Below are 23,162 nucleotides of genomic sequence, written 5' to 3'. Positions count from 1 at the left end.
TTTCATATATATATATGTCGAATATCTTGATACAGGCGGAGTGGGGAGCATTCAGATAAGAAATTTGTTCTCCAGAGTACTGCATAACTTATATTTTCTCTGGTCAAACGCTATTTTATTTGGCTTAAATTAATGTGCAGAGACTATCTTGGTCTTTTAAACTTTGTAATGTTTTATCAACAATGTATAGAGTCAAGTTACCTATGCTCGACCATTTTCATTACATTATTGCTTATACTGTTTTACTTTTAAGTTCTTCAGTTTTGTTCAGATTCGAGTGTTAAACAGTAAACCAATGTAGAAAGTAAGTCAAGTAATCAAGAGTCTGATTGATCACAGATTTTGGAGTAAAATGTGCGCGGTGCAACTAAGGTCAAACACCACTAATTTCACTAGATACGATCCAATGCTCGGCCACCCATTTATAAAGCTTGTTAAAATTAAGTGCTTTGTTTTTATTATATTTTCATGTTATTAAACATGATTCTTGAACAAATTATGAATATGATAACAATATTTCGGTACTTCGATATAATTTATCACGTATTGAACCTACATGTATTTCAATTCTTACAGTTTTCTTTCATTCATGCTTAATCACTTTATTACAGTTATCAAGAATAATACAATAATAAATGCTTTTAAATATGTGAATTTTAATGAAAAACAACTAGTTAAACTTATAATCGCAACGTGCGGGTGTGGCGCATGCGCGGTGCGGGCTATTATTTACATTGGCAACACCGATGGTGCCGACGATAGAAGGCACTTTTAGAAGTAAAAAAACATATAACTTTCGCATACTTTGTATATAAATCAATAGAGTATATATTTTAGCAAATATTTATGTAAAAGTTACACAGTTGAACATTTTTTATCATATAGTGCAATTATCGAAACTCAAAAAAAAACGCTAAATGACAGCTGCACATGTCATTATTGGACGTTTCCGTCTGCAACAGAAAAGCAAGCGCCTGGCCGACACAGATTTGATCCCATTTTGAATTGGCGTCCATAGCCCGAAAAGTAAACGAACACTGAAAGCAAGGTTTTCAAGTTACATTTTTGATTAACAATAAAGAATATTATGTGGCCGAGCACTGGACTGGCCGAGCATAGGTAACTTGACTCTAGATAAGATTGATATATCTAAAACATGAAAGTAATTTATATGTTCTTGCCCTGGTCGAGATTTCTAGATGGGGACTCCATTGCTGCAACCCAGTATCATGCAGTCTTTGTTCAAATACTTTAAAAAAAACATATTTATTGGCAACACATTGAACAGCCATACATGGCTGAAGATTCAAGTAAATACGTATCTAGTGTGATACCGGTATGCCCATGCTTTCTTGTTATGATACACATCTAAATCTTGTAACATCATATTGCACACAATTTTATATATATATATTTATTGTAGAATCTTAAGGACGTATTCTAGAATTTGGTGCGAAAATTTTCCTCTTGAAAATGGCATTTCCCCCAAAAAATGACGTTTTCAAGGGCAGATAACTCTTTTTCGAATCCGGTGACCTATGATTTTTATTGCATTTTTTTTGTTTCTTAGATGATTGTCCTTCAATATCCAAAGTTTAAAGAAATTCTGTTATTGGGAAAATTTTCGCCCATCTCATATACAGGGAATTCTAGCGTACGCCTTTAATATACATAACAAGCTTTTATTAAGTACGACCTGTACGACCTATCTCTCCATAAACAAAACGATTTTGTGTCTGTATACTTACACAAAGAAGTTCTTTACAATACGGTAGACTTAATTTACCTAAATCCCCATATTTCACACCCGTTACATAAAACTGGAAAATTAATTTGTCAAATATGGCTAACATTAATATTTGTAAATTTTACAAAATAAGATTTAAGATTGTGTATCGCCTTTAACGGCTGGCCCGCCAGTGCCTTGTGAATTGCAGTAAATGAGTCACCTGTGGTATCAACAGTATCTACAATTTGACCATTATAGGTAAAATTCAAATTTCTCCCGTTTGTGCCACCATTTCTGATAACCATCCCCTTATTTATGCCTACAATAACCGTTAGCTTCAATTTTATACAATACTAGTAATCAAATAAGATATCAAAGTTTTTTTTATAAACTAGATTACTTTCAGAAACAATAACGATAGCGTACAGTATAAGAGTTCAAAAATGTCTTAGTTTATTCCCTCGAATTCATTCTTAGTGTCATTTAAGGATGTACGAGCGAATTTTTTCTAACGTTAAGAATTTTTCATACCCTGTGAGCTTGAAGAACATTAGTTTCTAAGATAAACAAGAGCAGAAAAAGCATAGGTCACCGAACTCGTTTTAATTTTATAGGGTATTTTCTTCACCCAGTTTACGCATTTCTGAAATTTTGTTTTATTGAAAAAATGGCGGTACTTTATAAAACATATATCCTACTTAATCTTATAGGGATTTCATGTCTTACAGGTTAATATGAATATATGGTGATGTCAGTATTATATATAAGTATAACTCTTTTACAATGTTATTCACGAGGCTTATTTCTCCTTTAAAAGCATGTAACATCATAAGAGAATAAATTTGATTCATTATCCGGTTCAGTTTTGCGAAACGGGTCAGGAGTGGCACATATAAATCATATTATACAACTTTGTTTTCAAATGTCCATTGACGAAATTATTATTACCATTATTTATTTTGCAATTACACAGATCACAAACATTATCACATAGTACATGGTATAACAAAATAAAATACTTTTAACAAATAAAATGGATTAGATAGACTTTAAAATAAAATAACAGCATTTCTACTGAACGGATTAAATAAGTTAAATTGCAAGTTCAGCATTTTTAAAACAAGAGTAATAAATGGTTAAGAGCATATTTTCTTTCTGTGTCAGAAAAATTTTGGTAATATAACTGACGAAACAGCAAAAGTTCTTTAAAATCTCAGACTGATTTCATACTTAAGGTACTACGAATGTCCTTCAAATGAAATTAAATATACCTGAAACATCTGCAAACAAAGTCACTGCGTGATATGTTACAGACCATGGCAGAGGACGATTGTGATCGGCAAATATAACAATGCCAGGTACATGGGGCTTCATTTTCTTTAGCTTGGATGTCTCATCATCGCTTGACCCAGTGGTTGACACTGAACCTGCTCCTGAAGCTGGAAAAAAGTAAGTGTTTTATTCCCTCAAGACAAGTTTATAGGATTTCTTGCACGTTGCCGAAGCAATATAACTACTGCATTTAAGTTGCAAAACTGTTTACACGTCAGAGTAAAGTTCAAATTCCTTCTCACGCCTTTAGCGCTCAGCACGTAAAGGCACTGACCTCAAGATTGTCTAAAAAATATCTTTCTTAAAAATTGAAGTTTGGTCATCTTTTGAACATTTTAAACTATCTTAAAAAATGCCTTATCAAGGAAAAAAGCATGCCCAAGTTGGCGGCAATAAACACATTTCCAGCGGTCTTGACCAATACATCACGGAGGAATACGTACTTAACCGTCGACTCGGTAAATAAGATAGTAGCTCGACCTGGGATGCTGTATTCGGCTCGAGTGGATTTTTGCCGGATCGGATCTGAAGAGGCGCGCAAGCGTCGAATGAGATCCTGTATACTTCTTTGCTATTGAGCTAGCTTTTTATAGCGACGTGGTAGAATGTCCGCGGCTTAGGTGTGAGAGGTCCCGGGTTCGATTCCCGGTCAGGGCTAAAGTATTTTCAGTCTGTTACATTTGGCGCTCAACGTAAATAACTTACAAGTATATAAATGAATACCTTGGATCGTCCCACAGAGGTTCAAACTCCTGGAATTCGAGAATGAATTCTAAATTGGAGGGGGTGTATGTAGAAGGGTAGAGTATAAGGGTGCGCTTATACTTCCTTGCTATAGAGCTAGCTTTTGTAGCGACGTGGTAGAGTGTCCGCATTAGGTGTGAGAGGTCCCGGGTTCGATTCCCGGTCAGGGCTAAAGTATTTTCAGTCTGTTACAATCCGACCTTGCAAAATCCACGAGAACCGAATACAAAATCCCAGATCTAGCTATTATTATAATGTCCCTTTTATTATATACCTCCACCTTTTTGCTTGTTGTTTTATCGAGGTTTAAGTGGAACTTTGTGAAAATACTGAAAACAACCAATTCTTATGCATTTCCATAACTTACAATCTGTCAGTAACTAAGTGTCATAAGAAACGAAGCAATAATTTACTGATATTTAAAAAAAAACTTTTTTATTGTCATACTATCTGGGGGTCAGCGCATTCAAATTCAGAGTTTATGTCATGTATATGCCAGACGTTCATACAAAATAAGCTGTGCCAAAGACTTGAACCGTGATATGGTGCAATCGGAGCTTTGGTACGAAGGAACGCTAGCAGATACAGGTACCGTGATTACTGCTGAAAGTCTGTTGAAGCTCATTTCTTTGTACAACACTTTGCAAACTGATCGGTAGTCTTGCATTCTATGTGCTATACCTCGATTGGTTAAATTTTGTTTGAACTTCGTATTTAAATGTACATGTTACATTCAAAAAGATAAATTGATAAAATGGGACGTGTTAATACGGCATGGCGTTGTCCGTCTGTCCTTCAACATTTTCCGTTTCCGGACTCTGAATGGTAAAGTGATCAAACTATAACTCTAACCACCAGTTGAGGAATGAGGAGGAGCCTACAGCTTAATAGGTCAAAGGCCAATGTCATAGTAAACTGAAGACTTAAAATGGTTCCAAGACTCAAACAGCTGCGGTTTTTATTCTTCTTAAAATGACTAAATGCCCTTATTGGAAGATTCCTATTCATTTTTAGATCAGTGGCTCAAACGTTAATATATCAGTTTATGGTACTGGTTTCATTTCTGGGATATAAGTCAAAAAATTAATAACTAGCTATGACTTTCAAACTTTATAGGATGACTCGAGAGGATCTCTATGGTTTTGTGAGCAATACAATCAACCAGACAAAGGTCAAGGTCATAGTACCGGACGACTAAAAATTGTGTTCAGACCTTATACCATGAAGTAAAGTAGCTACAGTTTTCAAACTTTACACACTAAATTCATACCACTTGAGAAAGGTCGATTTTACGGTCAATAGCTCAGCAATCAAGGTCACAGGGACCTGAAGTAATTTCTATTAATTTTTCCGTTTTCATACTCTTAGTTAAAAAACAAAACGGTGTGGATTTCAAACTTAATGGATCCTGTTTTAGATCAACAGGTCAAAGGTACATGTCTTTGTGATCTGAAGTCATAAAGTATAACAGCAACCGCAACTGTCAATGGTTCACAGGTCAAGGTTGAAAGGACTTTTTTAATAACGTTATTTATCAAATTGTATCATAGTGTCCTTCATTCACACCACGCATCCCGCCCATCCGCTCCACACACGCCCTTCCTCCCTCTCTTACCATATTTTAGTTCGATTACTTGTTCCTCAGTATCCTATTCCTACTTCCCTCCTTTTCCCCAACAAACGGCTATCATTACATTTTCAGTGCCCATATTAATGCCTTGCCTAATTCTGCTTGTGAACGGACGTATGGTAGGTGTAAAGTCGTCGCAAGTTTTCAAAAACTTAGACAAGTTCTCTTTACCACGATACAACCAACTCCAAAACAAACCAATTTTGATTATGCTCCATAGAAAATTGTATAGCATTGAAATTTATCTGCAGTTTCGCGTGCAATACCAAAAAAAAAACCCTAAACACTCGAAAAAAATGCTCAATAACATAATATCATGTTTGTTGTGGAATATCCTTAACACTTTGAAACCCCAGGGCATATAGTTTCGTATACGTTGGATAGTCCAAAATAAGACCATTTGTTTCGCCAGTAATCGCGCTTTAAATATTACCCCCAACCCTACCACACAGCCTCACCGATGTTGACTGACACTAAAGTCTGTCAACATGTTATCCCAACTTTGGTGTCACATGACAAAACTACGACACTTACAGGCAAAGTAAACATGGTTTGATAAACTAAAAAAAAGTCACCCTCGAGAAATTTAACGATTTTTTCTGCTTTGCCAAATATCCAAATAAATGACAAATTTATATTTTCAACGGCAGTCTCCCATTGTAATTTCTTGTCGCCATTGGAGTTTGCTCTCTAAATGTGGAGTATTACGGGAAAATTCACGTGAATTTTATCGGGAGCGATTCAAGACTCATTTCGTTTATGAATGCGTGAGGGAAATGAAATATTGTTTTTAAAAAAAAAGCTATAACAATGAACACATTATTTAGATCTAACAAAAATGTAAATTGACTCACTTTTAACAAAGTTATAAACAGTCCAAAATTCTTCCAAGTCTTCGGTAGCTCTATCCAATCCTCGATGAGTAAATTGTAAACAAACAAGCTCTTTTAAACATCGGTGAAATTCAGGCATCAATCGCACCATGCCCTTGAAACGATGACTTGTTCAAAATAACATCATTTCCAAACGCATGGTTCAAAGATAACCTGTATTTTAGCATCCTTACTGAAGTATTTACAGTCCGCCACATATCCAATTTCTTTCACAATGGTCAGTTTTGAACTTCAATAAACAATATTCACCGGTTGTGTATGCAAGAGAATTATTTTTCTCCGAAAGAAACTTGTGACGTATTAGACAAATGACGTCATCTTGCTGTGGCCTTATGCAGATTTATACGAGGCGCACAAGGGAAATATTACCTCTAGGTTCAAAAACACAATCAGCTGATAGAAGATAGAAATCTTGACGTATCTAAATTTAGATGTCTTTTAAAGCGAAATCGGACCGCGAGCCCATTCTATCTATTTATTGTTATCAAATCTATCATTATTATTATAACAGATTTATATTTGACTTAAGGAGGTAGGTTACCTTGTTACAAGGGTAAATTCAAATTAGTTGAACCGCATCATTCTTTTGTATTTCGTGTAATATGAAGTTTTAACTGCTACAATCTCAATTTCGTTTGTCTCTGTCCCTTCAAGTTCATTTTTTATCCAGGTTTGAAGAACATGACCCTCCAAAGGTATTTCATATTGAAAGAAGAAGGAAAATACGGATATTTAACACTTTTCAGTGTATTTTAATTTCATTGATATCCGTAGAAGTCTGCATAATTGATAATTTTACTAATATGCACGTTAGCTTTCTAATATAAGCTTAAAATGTATATGTCGCGGGGCTCGTGTTTCCATGGTAACGCATTTTCTCTCATTTTTAAACAACTATGTATAAAAATAGGGGTTTTCGACGGCTTCCGTGCCATTCTGTTAATGACCAACATGGAATATTTGGGTAATATTATAAGCAAAATACCAAGCACTTTACATGGTACCCTATTTTTCTTAAAGTTTAAAGTAACCATGGCAACAAGGATGTTTAAAATAGCTTATATCTTGATTTTTGTCGTAATTTCTTATAAAAAGTATTGAATAAGATTATCTTTCTAGTTGATGTAGCTTTAAAACATATTATTTCTGACGTAAGTTATATTTTCGTGTTATTTGCATTTATTCAAACAAATTTTACAGCTTAGAATACTTACAGCAGTACCCTTCGTCCGGAATTTTTCATGGAAAAATCGTCCAGCATGCTGCTATTATTCTCATGGATATTGTTGAAATGAAAACAAAAAGCCGAAGCCGTGTTTCTTAAGGAGGTAGGTTACCTTGATATTTGTAAGTGCGCATGTCCAACCGGAAGCTAACGTGACGATTTACGACGATGTTTACGACAAACTAAATGTGTTTGTATATCCATTCTTCTGGAAATAAATCTTGAACCTGCCTCCAATCTTATGTTTAATGGTTTAATAATGCAGAAATAATGAATGAATTGCCGCAGAAACGCTTTAAAACATTGTTGCCTTAAAATGACGTCATTGACGTCAGGACGTTACGTGTCAGTTACCGCGCAAAAATAATGGCTTTTATTTTGAAAGTACGTTATTCTGTGCTTTTTCTTTATCTGAACTATTTTTAAACAGTCATTATTTGCTGAAATACTTTTTATTAGTCTTTTGCTCTGAAAAATGATCAATATTTTGCTTCTTTTATGTAATTATATTGAAATGTTATGCGGAATGTAAGAAAATGTGTGATAGTAACTGATGTGATTGGGAATATAGTTGGCTGAAAGGTAACTTATTACGGTCATTTACAAATAAAAATTGGGCAGTTTGATTTGTTATACCTATTTCCCAATTTCCGTTGATAATTTGTTACTTAAATACTAAAACTGAGCTCTAAAATTGTTCAAATTCCAGTATAAAATTGTGGTGTCTTGAATTAAATTGATGTTACCATGGAAACGAAGCCCGTGACCTATATGTCTAATTGTAAAATTCAAAAGCGTTGACACTGGTCTATTTAAGGAACACAGCTTCGGCTTTTTATTTTCATTTCAACAATATCCATGAGAATAATAGCAGCATGCAAAACGATTTTTCAATAAAAATGTCAGACGACGGGCACTGCTGTAAGTATTTTAAGCTGTGAAATTTGTTAAATTAACTGCAATTCATACGAAAATATTACTAACGTTAGAAATAAGATGTTTTAAAGCTACATTAACAAGAAAGATAATTTTATATAATATTTTTTATAAGAAATTACGATAAAAAGCAACATATAAGCTATTTTAAACATCTCTGTTGCCATGGTTACTCTAAACTTTAAGAAAAACACAGTACCATGTAAAGTTCTTGGTATTTTGCTAATCATATTACCCAAATATTCCATGTTGGTCAATAACAGAATGGCACAGAAGCCGTCGAAAACCCCGTTTTCATACATAATTCTTGAAAAAATGAGAGAAAATGCGTTACCATGGAAACACGAGCCCCGCGACATATACATTTTAAGCTTTTATTAGAAAGCTAATGCGCATACTAGTAAAACTATTAATTATGCAGACTTCTACGGATAACAATGAAACCAAAATACACTGAAAAGTGTTAAATATCCGCATTTTCCTTCTTCTTTCTATATAAAATACCCTAAGAGGGTCATGTACTTCAGACCTGGATAAAAATTGTACTTGAAGGGACAGAGATAAACGGAACTGAGATTGTAGCAGCTAAAACATTTAATTACACGAAATACAAAAAATCACTGCGGTTCAACTAATTTGAATTTACCCTGGTAACAAGGTAACCTACCTCCTTAAATAGACCAGTGTCAACGCTTTTAAATTTTACATTTAGATACATAGGTCACGGGCTTCGTTTCCATGGTAACATCAATTCAATTCAAGAAACCACAATTTTCTACTGAAATTTGAACAATTTTATATCTTAGTTTTAGTACATAAGTAACAAATTATCAACGGAACCTGAAAATAGGTATTACAAATCAAACTGCTAGATTTTCTATTTGAAAATGACCGTAACAAGTAACCTTTCACCCAACTATATCCAAATAACATTGCTTATCATCATCCATTTTCTTACATTCCGCATAACATTTCAATATAACTACATAAAAGAAGCAAAATATTGATTATTTTTCAGAGCGAAAGACTCATAAAAAATATTTCAGCAAATAATGGTTATTTGAAAATAGTTAAAATAAAGAAAATGCACAGAATTACGTACTTTCAAGATAAAAGCTATTAATTTTGCGCGGTAACTGACACGTAACGTCATGACGTCAATGACGTCATTTTAAGGCAACATTGTTTTGAAGCGTTTCTGCGGCAATTCATTCATTATTTCTGCATTATTAAACCATAAAGCATCAGATCGAAGACAGGTTCATGATTTGTTTTCAGAAGAATGAATATACAAATACATTTAGTTTGTCGTAAACGTCGTCGTAAATCGTCACGTTAGCTTCCGGTTGGACATGCGCACATACAAATACGAAGGTAACCTACCTCCTTAAATAGCTTGTATGAACGATCCAGAGAGCAGTCATAGAGCCAACTCGGAATTTGAAGTTATTTATAATGGCGATTCCAAAATTAAATTTATGGGGGGAGGGGCGGTGTCGGACGGCAACCGAACTTTTAATGACGTGTGGTGGGTTCCATCGGAAAATCATAATTATGGGTGGTGGGGTCCATCCAAAAATCATAATTATGGGTGGTGGTCCTCACAAAAACCGTCTTTATGGGTGATGGGTTAATTGTAAAAATGTATAAAATATGGGTGGGTGGGTGTTTGATCACCTCTTTTAATTAATTACGGACGTTTTCCTTTCTTTTTAACTATAAGTTGCTACTTTAATGAACGCAATTTTGACATTAAAGGTCCATTACTAAGGGAAAGTGAGTTGGCAATTTTTTTCATAGCCAGTGCATAGACTTCTGCAAATCACTAAATAATGAAGATTGGCAGGTCGAAATTTACAGAAGGTCTTTGGAACTCAAAGAAATGTATGTGTATTATGTTGAAATTTCAATGAATCGACAGAATGACCCCCCAGGTCTTTTTAACTTTCTTCATACTTCATAGAAAAATAATTGTACATATACTGCGATTTATTTCGAATTTCTACATACCAACTTTCATTTTCCAATAAAATGAAATAGTTTCTGTGCTTTTTAAAAGAAATTAAAATGTTCACTTTCCTTAGTATTGGACCTTTAACGACCTAAGAAATATTATCCTTTTTGATAAATTTCTGTTCATAAGCATTTCTTTTCTTTTTTTCTGTCTCGTTCCCTTTGAATTTGAAGTCTTGGTCATGCTTTTAGCGTCCTTAATTAATCGCTGAAAGTATGTCAGTCAACATTTCCTGAATCATGTCACCGATTATGTACTGTATCTCGCACTTGTGCAGAAGTCAATAAAATCCGTGGAGACTGATTGATACCTCACTTTTCCCGCCTTTCATTCACACTCGTGTATTCTGTCTGGCAAGTAACGCGTATAAATATTTTTTTTTTTTGTTATGCCACGGACACAGTTTCAGAAATGAAATCGAGGCAGGCCGAAAGGAAAACATGCGTGAATTGAGTAAAAATCTTAGCATGAAGATCACTGTTCCCAAAATTAGTCGATTTTTCCATTCTCGCATAAATACTTAAAACAGGCGTACAGAATCCACGCGCAATTCCACACAAAATCGTATGTTAGTAAATAGTACCGATTTCATCATCCGCTGCCGACGTAAATATCATATCGTTATCATCTATATTAAGGACATACCTGACACAGGTATTTCAATATATTTGTGTAACTAGCCGATTCGGATTTGTTTACAAGAAAATGCTAAGTCGCTAAGAAAACCCACATCAATATTCATTCACGTCTATAATTAATTATGGGAAGTCACTAATGTCGCACACAATCATATTTGAAATGTTTTCTTTACTAATACGTGGCCTAACATGTTAGTTCAACTATTTAAACTGTTGCACACGCTTCTTTCGAATTGTTCGGTTAATTCGCTTATGCAAATCGCGAACATCAATTTCTTCTTTCTCAAAGCCAGCATCGTAAAAAGAAAACCTTTTTAAAACTTATTTTACGTTGAAGTAAAAAAATGACGTGCGAAATAGTTCATATCTTTACCGAAACATTACCTGTCTTTACTATTTCTTTCATACGTTAAACAGTATGTGGCCAAAAAAATCACAAGTTGTTACTTTAGCGTTTAGCCATTTAAAGGCAAAGACATCCAGATTTTTGCTTAAAGTTTGGTCAGATTTTGAATATTAGAACACAAGGTTTTGTTGCTAAACTGTTTCAGAATGCCAAATTAAGAGATAAAAACATGCTCGAGTCGGGAATCGAACCCGGGCCGCCGCCGCGATAAAAATTTCCCTGGGGTCGTGACCAATACACCACGGAGGAATATTTAAATAAATATAAAGCTTTATGATTAAGGCAGTTTACCTCCAGTATGTATCCCGTTATTTTGAATAAATCGCCAAAAAAATAAATAAATAATTCTTATGTGTTTCTGTAACATAATCTGTCATTAACTATTAAAACTTTCATGAGCAATTTAGCAATAATTTTCTGATATCTATTTTTATGTCCCCGAAGGGAGGCATATAGTTTTCGAACCGTCTGTCGGTCTGTCAGTCTGTCCGCAATTTTCGTGTCCGGTCCATATCTTTGTCATCGATGGATAGATTTTCAAATAACTTGGCATGAATGTGTACCACAGTAAGACGACATGTCGCGCGCAAGACCCAGGTACGTAGCTCAAAGGTCAAGGTCACACTTAGACATTAAAGGTCATATTTCATGATAGTGCATTGATGGGCGTGTCCGGTCCATATCTTTGTCATTCATGCATGGATTTTAATATTATTGGGCATGAATGTGTACCACAGTAAGACGACGTGTCGCGCGCAAGACCCAGGTCCGTAGGTCAAAGGTCCTAAACTCTAACATCGGCCATAACTATTCATTCAAAAAGCCATCGGGGGCATGTGTCGTCCTATGGAGACAGCTCTTGTTTTGTTGTTGTCATACTTTCTGGGGATCAGTGCTTTTAAAACAAATTTAGTAAAACATATACTGCGTGCAATTATTTAGCTGTTCAGTTTATAAATGTTAATTGGTTATCTCAAAGAAACGAAGAATTTTACCTTAAGAAAACTTAATTGCATTATTATTTTCCCCCAAATTTAACAGGAACGTTCATAAAAATGTGAAATTAAGTGATATCAGGCCGGGGCCCAGAAAACTTTTGACTGGGTGTGGGGGGAGGAGGGGGGGGGGGGCACCAGTCTAGAATAAAGACGTCACCAACGAGGCGCACAGCGAGCGACGAGTGTGTAGGTATATTTGGGTGCCTTTGTACATGTCAGGGGGGGTCAGGGATCTCCCCTGGATTATTTTTTTAAATACAAGTGTGAAATGGTGGCCTCTAAACTTTAGTGCATTTACTGGTGGCAGTACATCCCTCATTTCTCGGGATCAGGGGGCTCTCCCCCTATAAGTTTTTTAAATACAGGCATGAAATGGAGGCCTCTGGTGCATTTTAGGTATAATTTTTGAGGTATTGGAGGGGTTAGTCCCCTCTAAATGGAGGATGCTCTATCCCTTGACAATTTTGAAATACAGGTATGAAATGGTAGCCTCTGGTGCGATTCTGTTTCTACTGTCAGAAATAAATTTTGAGAAAAAAATATTCCTTTGCCAAAATAGTTGGGTGCATCTTTCATTAATATTTACCTAGGTCGCTTCCCCACCAGCTCCGGGGAGGGGCATGAGCCCCCTAGGCCCATCCCAGAATATTGTTTATAAAATTGCAGTGGAAAATGTGTTCTTAAATGCTCCCAAAATGCCCCCAGAAAACGCAGAAAGCAGGAAATGAAGCGCTGAAATTTTACGGATGGGTCATGCACCCGGACCTTTAGCATGTCGGCTACTTTTCTATATCAACCTGTTCAACACAAACTTATTGACAACCCTGCGGTCAGATTATTTTATATTTGTGACTTAGTCATGTTAATACTGTAGTCTAACCGTCAAAACTTCGATTCAAAAGACGGGCCAAACTGACCACAGAATCGATAATGGCATCTCTCGCGGCATGACAAAAGCTCGAATCCTCGTAGAAGAACTTACCCTGGATTGGCTGGAGATTAAACATTGTACAAATACAATGTATACGTTTTGTATTTATGTTATATTTTCCTCAAAATCCATGTTGACATAATATTGGAAAATCCCACAGACGAATTTATGACGTCATTTTACGCGTGCGCATACTCTAATGAAAAAATGGCTGAAGAGTTCGTGTTCGACCCAAGTAAGTTTATTGCAAGTTATTACATATTTACAAAGAATTGTTGAAATCTACACATGTTCCTTTCAAAATGACGATAATACTTTTGTCACCTTGTTGTCAAAACTATTAATTGTCAGCATATTTGGCACAATTCTTTTATCAATATTGTTCTTTTCGTACCTTGTTATGTTCGAACCATAACAATATTCGTACCACAAAAAGCTAATCATCGGTACTTAAAACGAGGCCAGTTTGCCCTGAATAAAGAGTGAAGTGTTGCGCATGATGAAGTAAATGTATCTTTAACCCTTATCATGCTGAACACAAATGATTCTGCCTTTGCTGTGGTTGGGAATGAAATATGGAAGTGGCCAGGCCTAGGGGTCCGGTAGTCCAACTAATTTGACGCGATCCTAGGAAATATTGAGATATTTTATTCATATTGGCAATATCCCACTGGCGTCAAACACTTCAAAGACCAAAATTGTGCAATCACAAATTTAAAACAATCTGAACGTCGAATTATTTTGACTATCCAAAAGGCGTACTCTTTCTATTCTAGTTTCACTTTCACTTTCGGTATTTCAACCTATAGTGGTTGTAGGTATATAAAGCCACTGCCAACAGCCTTACTTTTGGGTTAACCCTTTAGCGACGTGGTTAGAGTGTCCGCCTTCAGATCACGAGGTCCGGGGTTCGTTCTCGGGTAGAGTCTGTGGTATTTTACTACAATGGCGACGAGGATGTTTGACGGATTTATGCATTTTGATGAGGCTAGAAATTGATAGTAGGTTCAGTTAATGCCTCGGGCTAGAAACTGATAGGATAGGAGGTTCAGTTGATGCCTCAGGCTAGAAACTGATAGGAGGTTCAGTTGATGCTTCGGGCTAGAAACTGATAGGAGGTTCAGTTGATGTCTCAGGCTAGAAACTGATAGGCGGTTCAGTTGATGCCTGGTCCTTCAATGTTAGAGAGGAGAGGAGTGTAGTGGTTGTAGTTATATAAGGCCACTTCCAACAGCCTTGCTGTTGGGTTAACCCTTTAGCGACGGGGTTAGAGTGTCCGCCTTCAGATCACGAGGTCCGGGGTTCGATCCCCGGTAGAGTCTGTGGTATTTTACTACACTACCATAATTTTCTATAAAGAAATAGAGAATGAAAATGTAATGCAATGCACATTCTTTTAATTTACTGATAAACATTCGAAACGTAATTCATTCCGTTGCCACTGTAAGGATAAATTTATAAAATGTCAAACATAAAAACTTTGGCGATGTTAGCCATTTTTGTCACCAGTTGGAAGTCTTCCTGATAGTGGTCTTTTTCACCATGCATTTTACTGTTTGCACTATTCATTTCAAATGCAAATTAAACAAAAACTACTTGTGACTAATACTAATAGATGTACCTTTCTAACGACCCCCGGTCGAAAATAAAATTCACATTTTTGCTGTTTGAAATCGTCAATATATTGTGATGCTCTTGTTAATATGTATTTGTTTTTAGTTTCTGCAATTTAAATTATTTATTTAATGTCACCAGTAGTCCGTTGAGTATCAAATGCAGATGCAGATAAGGCTTAGAGGGATAGCAATTATAAAATAACAGATAATAAAATAAGCCATTTTGGTAAGCCGAATGAGTAATAATATGTCAGAAGTGATTTACTGTCAAATATAAGAGACTTGGTCAACATTTTTGTAAAGAAATTGTCTCCCTTGATTTCACACTTGGATTTCACTACATGAAAACAATATTCAGCAAACTTATAATTATAAAATTATAGTATAATTGTAACAGGCCGAAAATACTTCAGGCCTGACCAGGAATCAAACCCGGGACCTCTCACTCTACCACATCGCTATAAAAGCTAACTCAGTAGCAAGGAAGTATAAGTGCACTCTTATACTCCACCCTACTACATACACCCCCTCAATTTGTCCTCCAATTCCAGGAGTTTGAACCTCTGTGGGACGTTCGAAGGTGTCCATTCATATCTACTTGTGAGTTTTTAATGTTGGGCGCCACATGTAACAGGCCAAAAATACTTCAGGCCTGACCGGGAATCAAACCCGGGACCTCTCACACCTAAGGCGGACACTACCACGTCGCTATAAAAGCTAGCTCAATAGCAAGGAAGTATAAGTGCACCCTTATACTCTATCCTACTACATAATTAATTTTTAACAGTTCTACAAATTCAATTATGTCTCCCCCATACATGGTCAAGAACAAGGTAACAGGGGCCTGAACATGTAAAACCATTTCCAATCATTAACTTGAGAACTACATGACCCAGAACCTTCAAACTTCATACGATGATTGGACATGCCAAGTAGATGACCCCTATTGATTATGGGGTCACTTGATCAAAGGCCAAGGTCACAAGGGCCAGAAAACCATTTCCAGTTCATAACTTGAGAACCACTAGGCCCAGAATGTTGACACTTCATAGGGTGATTGGACATGCTGAGTAGATGATACTTATTGCAGCCAACCATTGGTATCTCTTTGACTTTCGCTCTTGCCCCATATTGACTTCTTGCCTATGACTGCTGTGCACTGGGGGAGACATGCACTTTTCTACAAAAGCATTTTTAGCTCACCTGAGCACGAAGAGGTCACAATTTTGGCCTAATCTTAATGAAACTTGGTCAGAATGTTACCCTCAATAAAATCTTGGACGAGTCGATATTGGGTCATCTGGTGTCAAAAACAAGGTTATCAGGTCAAATCAAAGGAAAAACTTATTAACACTCCAGAGGTCACAATTTTGGCCCAATCTTAATGAAACTTGGTCAGAATGTTACCTTCAATAAAATCTTGGACGAGTTCGATATTGGGTCATCTGGGGTCAAAAACTAGGTCACCAGGTCAAATCAAAGGAAAAGCTTGTTAACACTCTAGAGGTCACAATTTTGGCCCAATCTTAATGAAACTTGGTCAGAATGTTACCTTCAATAAAATTTTGGACAATTTCGATATTGGGTCATCTGGGGTCAAAAACTAGGTCACCAGGTCAAATCAAAGGAAAAGCTTGTTAACACTGTAGAGGCCACATTCATGGTTTATCTTCATGAAGCTTGGTCAGAATGTTGATCTTGATGATCTCAAGATCCAGTTTGAATCTGGGTCATGTAGGGTCAAAAACTAGGTCACAAGGTCAAATCAAAGGAAAAGCTAGTTAACACTTTAGAGGCCACATTTATGACCATATCTTAATGAAACTTGGTGAAGAATGTTAATCTTGATGATGTATAGGTCAGATTTAAATCTGGGTCAGGTGGGGTCAAAATCTAGGTCACTAGGTCAAATCAAAGGAAAAGCTTGTTAACACTCTAGAGGCCACATGTATGACTGTATCTTCATGAAACTTGGTCAGAATGTTAGTCTTGATGATCTTTAGGTCAGGATGGAATCTTGATCATGTGGGGTCAAAAACTAGGTCACCGGGTCAAATAAAAGGAAAAGCTAGTTAACACTTTAGAGGCCACATTTATGACCATATTTTAATGAAACTTGGTCAGAATGTTAATCTTGATTATTCCTAGGTCAGGTGAGCGATACAGGACCTTCATGGCCCTCTTGTCTAGTTTTCAGTCTTTCTTGGTTGAGCAGCCGAGATGGACAAAGGGAGGTGATAATGATTTTATAAACTTGCATTTGGAATCAATTTTGGCATAATAATTATATACTTGTCAATGCAAATATTTGACAAATTTGATACAGTACCGGTAATGCTTATATTCACAATTTACATTTTTGATGAACTTTCATGGAGAATACTGTAGTAAGGAGTTAGAACCTCGGTGTTGACAGTATTTCACTGAATGTTGACCAATATTAGTCATGAAAAAATCTGTAATAAACTTTGTTATTATACTGGAACAAAAAAGTAAAGTCCATACGTTTTGGTTAAAAATACTTAAGAAGCAGTGCCAGAAACAAATTCCAATCAAACTGAGGCACTTGTTATTAAATTAATCAACAAATATACGGGTTGTATCATCAGGATCATGAGATGTGATGTCACATAAGGAACTTCTTTAAACTTGCATCAAAAACTATAAAAAAAAAAGAAAACTGTGTGTGGTAAATATGAATTGTAAATTAAATAGCCATTCAGTGTACATATTTCCTTTACTATTATACAAATAATTTACCTTTATTACAGATAGGAATTATGATGAAGCCACTATGGCACAGTTGCGAGAGATGGAGAAAGAGGCAAGATATGTTTCCAAATTTAACATTTTATATCTTTATTAATTATATATGTGATTTTTTAGCTCACCTGTCACATAGTGAGCTTTTGTGATCACCCTTCGTCCATCGTCAGTCCGTCCGTCCGTGCATCCGTCCGACGTCCGTGTGTCCGTCAACAGTTTCTTGTCTGCACGATAGTGGTTTCATTTATGATTTTATTAGTCCCCTACTGGTTGAAAACCAGTTTCAGGGACTATAGGAATGCGCTTTTCTGTCATTCCGTCCTTCCGTCCATCCACAATTTCGAGTCCGGTCCATAACTTTGTCATTCATTAAGGGATTTTAATATTACTTGGCACAAATGTTCCCCATGATGAGACGACTTGTCATGCGCAAAACCTGGACCCCTAGCTGAAAGATCAAGGTCACAATTGAAGGTCAAAGGTCAACAGGGCTTTTTTCCTGTCTGGTCCATAACTCTCCCATCCATGAAGGGATTTTAATATCACATGGCACAATTGTTCCTCATAATAAGACGATGTGTCATGCACAACTTTCAGAACCCTGGCTCAAAGGTCAAGGTCACACTTGGCAATCAAATGTTAACATAGCATGAACAGGGTCTGTTTCGTGTCCGGTCCATAACTCTGTCATTCATTAAGGGATTTTAATATCACTTGGCACAAATGTTCCCCATGATGAGACGACGTGTCGTGCGCAAATCCCGGACCCCTTGCTCAAAGGTCAAGGTCACCATTGGGGGTCAAATGTCAACAGGGCTTTTTTTCCTTTCCGGTCCATAACTCTGCCATCCATGAAGGGATTTTGATATTATTTGGCACAAATGTTTCCCATGATGAGACAACATGTCATGCACAAAACCCAGACCCCTAGCTCAAAGGTCAAGGTCAGAATTGGAGGTCAAAGGTCTATAGGGTTTTTTTCTGTCCGGTCCAGATCTCTGTCATCTATCAAGGGATTACAATATTACATGGCAGAAATGTTCCCATTGATGAGACGACGTGTCATGCGTAACACCTAGAACCCTAGCTTAAAGGTCAAGGTCACACTTTGAGATCAAAGATCAATAGGATTTTTTTCCTGTCCAGTCTATAACTTTGTCATGCAAAACAGGATTTGAATATCAGATGGCACAAATATTCCCCTTGATGAGACAACATGTCGTGCGCAAAACCCGGGCCCTAGGTCTAAGGACAAGGTCATACATAGAGGTCAAAGGTCAAATTCAAGAATGACTTTGTCCGGTGCATTTCTTCTTCATGCATGGAGGGATTTTGATGTAACTTGGCACAAATGTTCACCACAATGAGGCACCACCCTTGTTTTTATACACCCGTTTGAAAAACGGGACGTATTATGGGAACGCCCCTGGCGGGCCAGCGGGCTGGCGGGCGGGCGGCTTCCACAGACTTTGTCCGGAGCATATCTTCTTCATGCATGGAGGGATTTTGATGAAACTTGGCACAGTTGTTCACCATCATGAGACGGAGTGTCTTGCGCAAGAACCAGATCCCTAGGTCTAAGGTCAAGGTCACACTTTGAGGTCAAAGGTCAAATTCAAGAATGACTTTGTCTGAAGCTTGTCTTCTTCATGCATGGAGGGATTTTGATGAAACTTGGCACACTTGTTCACCATCATGAGACGGAGTGTCTTGCGCAAGAACCAGGTCCCTAGGTCTAAGGTCAAGGTCACACTTAGAGATCAAAGGTCAAATTCAAGAATGACTTTTTCCGGAGCATATCTTCTTCATGCATGGAGGGATTTTGATGAAACTTGGCACAGTTGTTCACCATCATGAGACGGAGTGTCTTGCGCAAGAACCAGGTCCCTAGGTCTAAACTCAAGGTCACACTTAGAGATCAAAGGTCAAATTCAAGAATGACTTTGTCCGGAGCATATCTTCTTCATGCATAGAGGGATTTTGTTATAACTTGGCTCAAGTGTTCACCACCACAAGATGGAGTGTCTTGCGCAAGAACCAGGTCCCTAGGTCTAAGAACAAGGTCACACTTAGAGGCCAAAGGTCAGATACAAGAATGACTTTGTCCGAAGCATTTCTTCTTCATGCATGGAGGGATTTTGATGTAACTTGGCACAATTGTACACCATCATGAGACGAAGTGTCATGCGCAGGTCCCTTCTTTAGAATTACTTCCCTTTGTTGTTACTATAAATAGCTTATATTGCAACTTTTTCATTACTAGTCGTAGGGAAAAATCGAGACCACTTTTCTGTAGTACAACATGCATATTACATCCAATGTTAAGGTGTATTTTGACCTATCTCTACAGGGTAAGGATTTTTGTGTGGACTTACAAATATTTTTTAGATTTTTTTTTTTTTTTTTTTTTTTTTTTTTTTGAAGATGAACTTCCCTTAGTTGTTACTATAAATAACCTATACAGTAACTTTTTTATAATTGACCGTAGGAAAAAAACCAAGATCACTTTTCTGTGGTACAACATAGATGTTACTTTCAAATTTTAGGTGCATTTTAAGGTATTTCTTCTTGGTAAGGAGTTTTTTTGTGGACATAGAAAAACAAAAGAATTACAATAATTACTAAACAACCACAAAGTTAAGATTCCATTTGCAAACACAGCTGCTATTTGCTAATTTGCTGCGACGGGCGTATATTGTGACATTCTTGCACTCTTGTAAGAATTACGTCCCTTTGTTGTTACTATAAATAGATTATATTGTAACTTTTTTATTACTGGCCATTGGGAAAAATCGAGACCACTTTTCTGTGGTACAACATGCATGTTACATCCAAGTTTTATGTGTATTTTGACCTGTCTCTACCTGGTAAAGAGTTCCTTGTCGACTTACATTATAAAGATTTTTTTTTTTTTTTTTTTTTTTTTTTTTTAAGGATTAATTTCCCTTTGTTGTTATATAAATAACTTATATGATATCTTTTTTTATACTTGGCCCAAAAAATTCCATATGAAAACAAGTGTAGGTTTTTATATATGCAAATTTTAATCCAAGTGTGGTGTTATAACATATTGTATACTATGCCCCAACGATAACTTGATATTTACAAACATGACTATAAATAGATTAAAATGGAACATAGGGAATTCAACATTTTCCTAACATGTTACGATCTAAATATTTCTAGATTTTATACCAGTTACGAATTAGCTCAGTGGTAAAGCATACAGTCCATGTTCAACAGATCCTTTGCCGTGTGGGTTCGAAACTCAGCATCGACATTTACTTATTTTTTAAATTTTTATTTCACTTTTGCATAAAAATTAAGATTCCTTCATGAGCTCTGTGACAACACGACAGAGAGGTACATTGTATCTAAAGGCGACATGGCAGATCAGAATAGTTTATTATATAACAAAGATGATATTGATTAATGCAAATAATGAACATACTATTGTGTTATATAAAGACATATATACAAATACAAGTATGCCCACGGGCAGAATGTCGAGCCCACCAGCACCTTTGACCTCTAGGTGTGACCTTGACCTTGGACCTGCTTCTTACGCATGACACTCCGTCTTATAATGGTGAACATTCATGCCAAGTTACATCAAAATCCTATGTATGAAGGAGAAATGCTCCGGACAGACTTCAATTTGACCTTTGAGATAGGAACATGGGTTTGCACATGACACGCCTTCTCATTGAGTTAAACATTAATGCGAAATATAAACAAGATTGGTCTATGCATGTCAAAGTTATGATCCGGACAAAATCGGACGGACGCACGCACACACATATACCGAAAGTGGCGACCGTATCAGCTCACCGCAAGCGTGCTCGACAACAAACCATCAAAGAAAGAAACAAAAATACGGAAGCAAAAATGAAAACGAATACGAAAATGTATAGGAAAAACAACAAAAAATTCTGGAAAAAAATCCCTCAGGATTCGAACCCACAAAACGATCTGCTTACACCCAATTATTGTCTGCATTTTACCCAACTGAGCTATGTTGTCATACACTTAGTGGATATTTAAAATGAAAGAAATACTAATATTTGCTTGTCAAGTAATGTGCAAGCATTATGAATGGTTATTTCATCAGTTATCATGACTTAGACTCGTCCTCGCGTTTCGGCGGGAATCACATTATCAATTTATCATTGGGGATTAGTATATAGTACAATATTGTTTAAACATCATTGGCAGATATCAGTTCATTATGTTTTACTGCAGTAGAGAAAATTATGTGCCTTTAAGTAGGGGACTTTGTATTGCATGGCAATACTTCATTCACTTGTTTTAATCAAACTTGCACACAACTTGTGTTACCATAAGATCTCAGGTCCTTTCTTGAACTGGCCAGATTCCGTTATGGGTTCCAGAGTTATGGCCCCTGAAAGGGCCAAAATTAGCTATTTCATCAAACTTGCACACAACTTGTATCACCATAAGATCTTGGTTCCTTTCTTGAAATGGCCAGATTCCATTATGGGTTCCAGAGTTATGGCCCCTGAAAGGACCAGAATTAGCTATTTTGACTTTGTCTGCACGATAGTGGTTTCATTTATGATTTTATTTTAACCAAACTTGCACACAACTTATATCACCATAAGATCTCGGTTCCTTTCTTGAACTGGCCAGATTCCATTATGGGTTCCAGAGTTATGGCCCCTGAAAGGGCCAGAATTAGCTATTTTGACCTTGTCTGCACAATGAATAGCAGCTTAATTTATGATTTGAATTTAATCAACCTTGCACAAAACTTGTGTCACCATAAGATCTCGGTTCCTTTCTTGAAATGGCCAGATCCCATAATGGGTTCTAGAGTTATGGCCCCTGAAAGGGCCAGAATCAGCTATTTTGACCTTGTCTGCACAATAGCAGCTTCATTTATGATTTGATTTTAACCAAACTTGCACACAACTTGTATCACCACAAGATCTTGGTTCCTTTCTTGAACTGGCCAGATTCCTTTATGGGTTCTAGAGTTATGGCCCCTTAAAGGTCCAAAATTTGCTATTTTGACTTTTGCAGCCATATAGAGACTTCTTTTATGGTTTGATTTGATACAAACTTCCAAAATATCTTCAACAACAATAAATCTTGGATTCCATGACGAATCTGTCAGATCCAATTGTAGGTTCCAGAGTTATTTTATATCTGATTACCTCCCCTGATTGTAATCAAAATGGATTTATATCAGTAAGTACTTATAGGACTTATTTGAAGTTTCATTATTGTCATAAGTTGGACTGAGACAATCAGGGTAGATAACTATGGACTGATTTTATGTCA

The 23,162-nt window shown here is 36.5% G+C and overlaps 2 protein-coding genes across 3 annotated transcripts in view; one reads left to right on the top strand and one right to left on the bottom strand.

Annotated features, from left to right (window-relative positions):
* LOC123545144 (adenylate cyclase type 10-like) overlaps positions 1-13,676 on the bottom strand; it is an 89,171-nt gene extending 75,495 nt beyond the window's left edge. For both annotated transcript variants that reach the window (XR_006685273.2, XM_045331455.2), the window contains exons 1-2: positions 13,528-13,676; positions 3,001-3,168 (exon numbers count right to left, since the gene is read on the bottom strand). Coding sequence is in view for 1 of the 2 variants with exons in the window: in XM_045331455.2 (XP_045187390.1) it covers positions 3,001-3,168; positions 13,528-13,552 (193 nt within the window). In the remaining variant the exon portion in view is untranslated. The remainder of the gene's footprint in view (positions 1-3,000; positions 3,169-13,527) is intronic.
* The window catches only part of LOC123545145 (ubiquitin thioesterase OTUB1-like), a 43,153-nt gene continuing 33,625 nt past the window's right edge, over positions 13,635-23,162 (top strand). Inside the window, exons 1-2 of the mRNA XM_045331456.2 lie at positions 13,635-13,711; positions 17,864-17,916. Of these exons, the coding sequence (XP_045187391.1) occupies positions 13,645-13,711; positions 17,864-17,916 (120 nt within the window). The 5' untranslated portion in view covers positions 13,635-13,644. The remainder of the gene's footprint in view (positions 13,712-17,863; positions 17,917-23,162) is intronic.

The sequence above is a fragment of the Mercenaria mercenaria genome, chromosome 1 (genome assembly GCF_021730395.1).
Source record: "Mercenaria mercenaria strain notata chromosome 1, MADL_Memer_1, whole genome shotgun sequence".
Classification (NCBI taxonomy): domain Eukaryota; kingdom Metazoa; phylum Mollusca; class Bivalvia; order Venerida; family Veneridae; genus Mercenaria; species Mercenaria mercenaria.
Note: the sequence above shows the minus strand (reverse complement) of the source record. Positions and strands in the feature narration are given on the sequence as shown.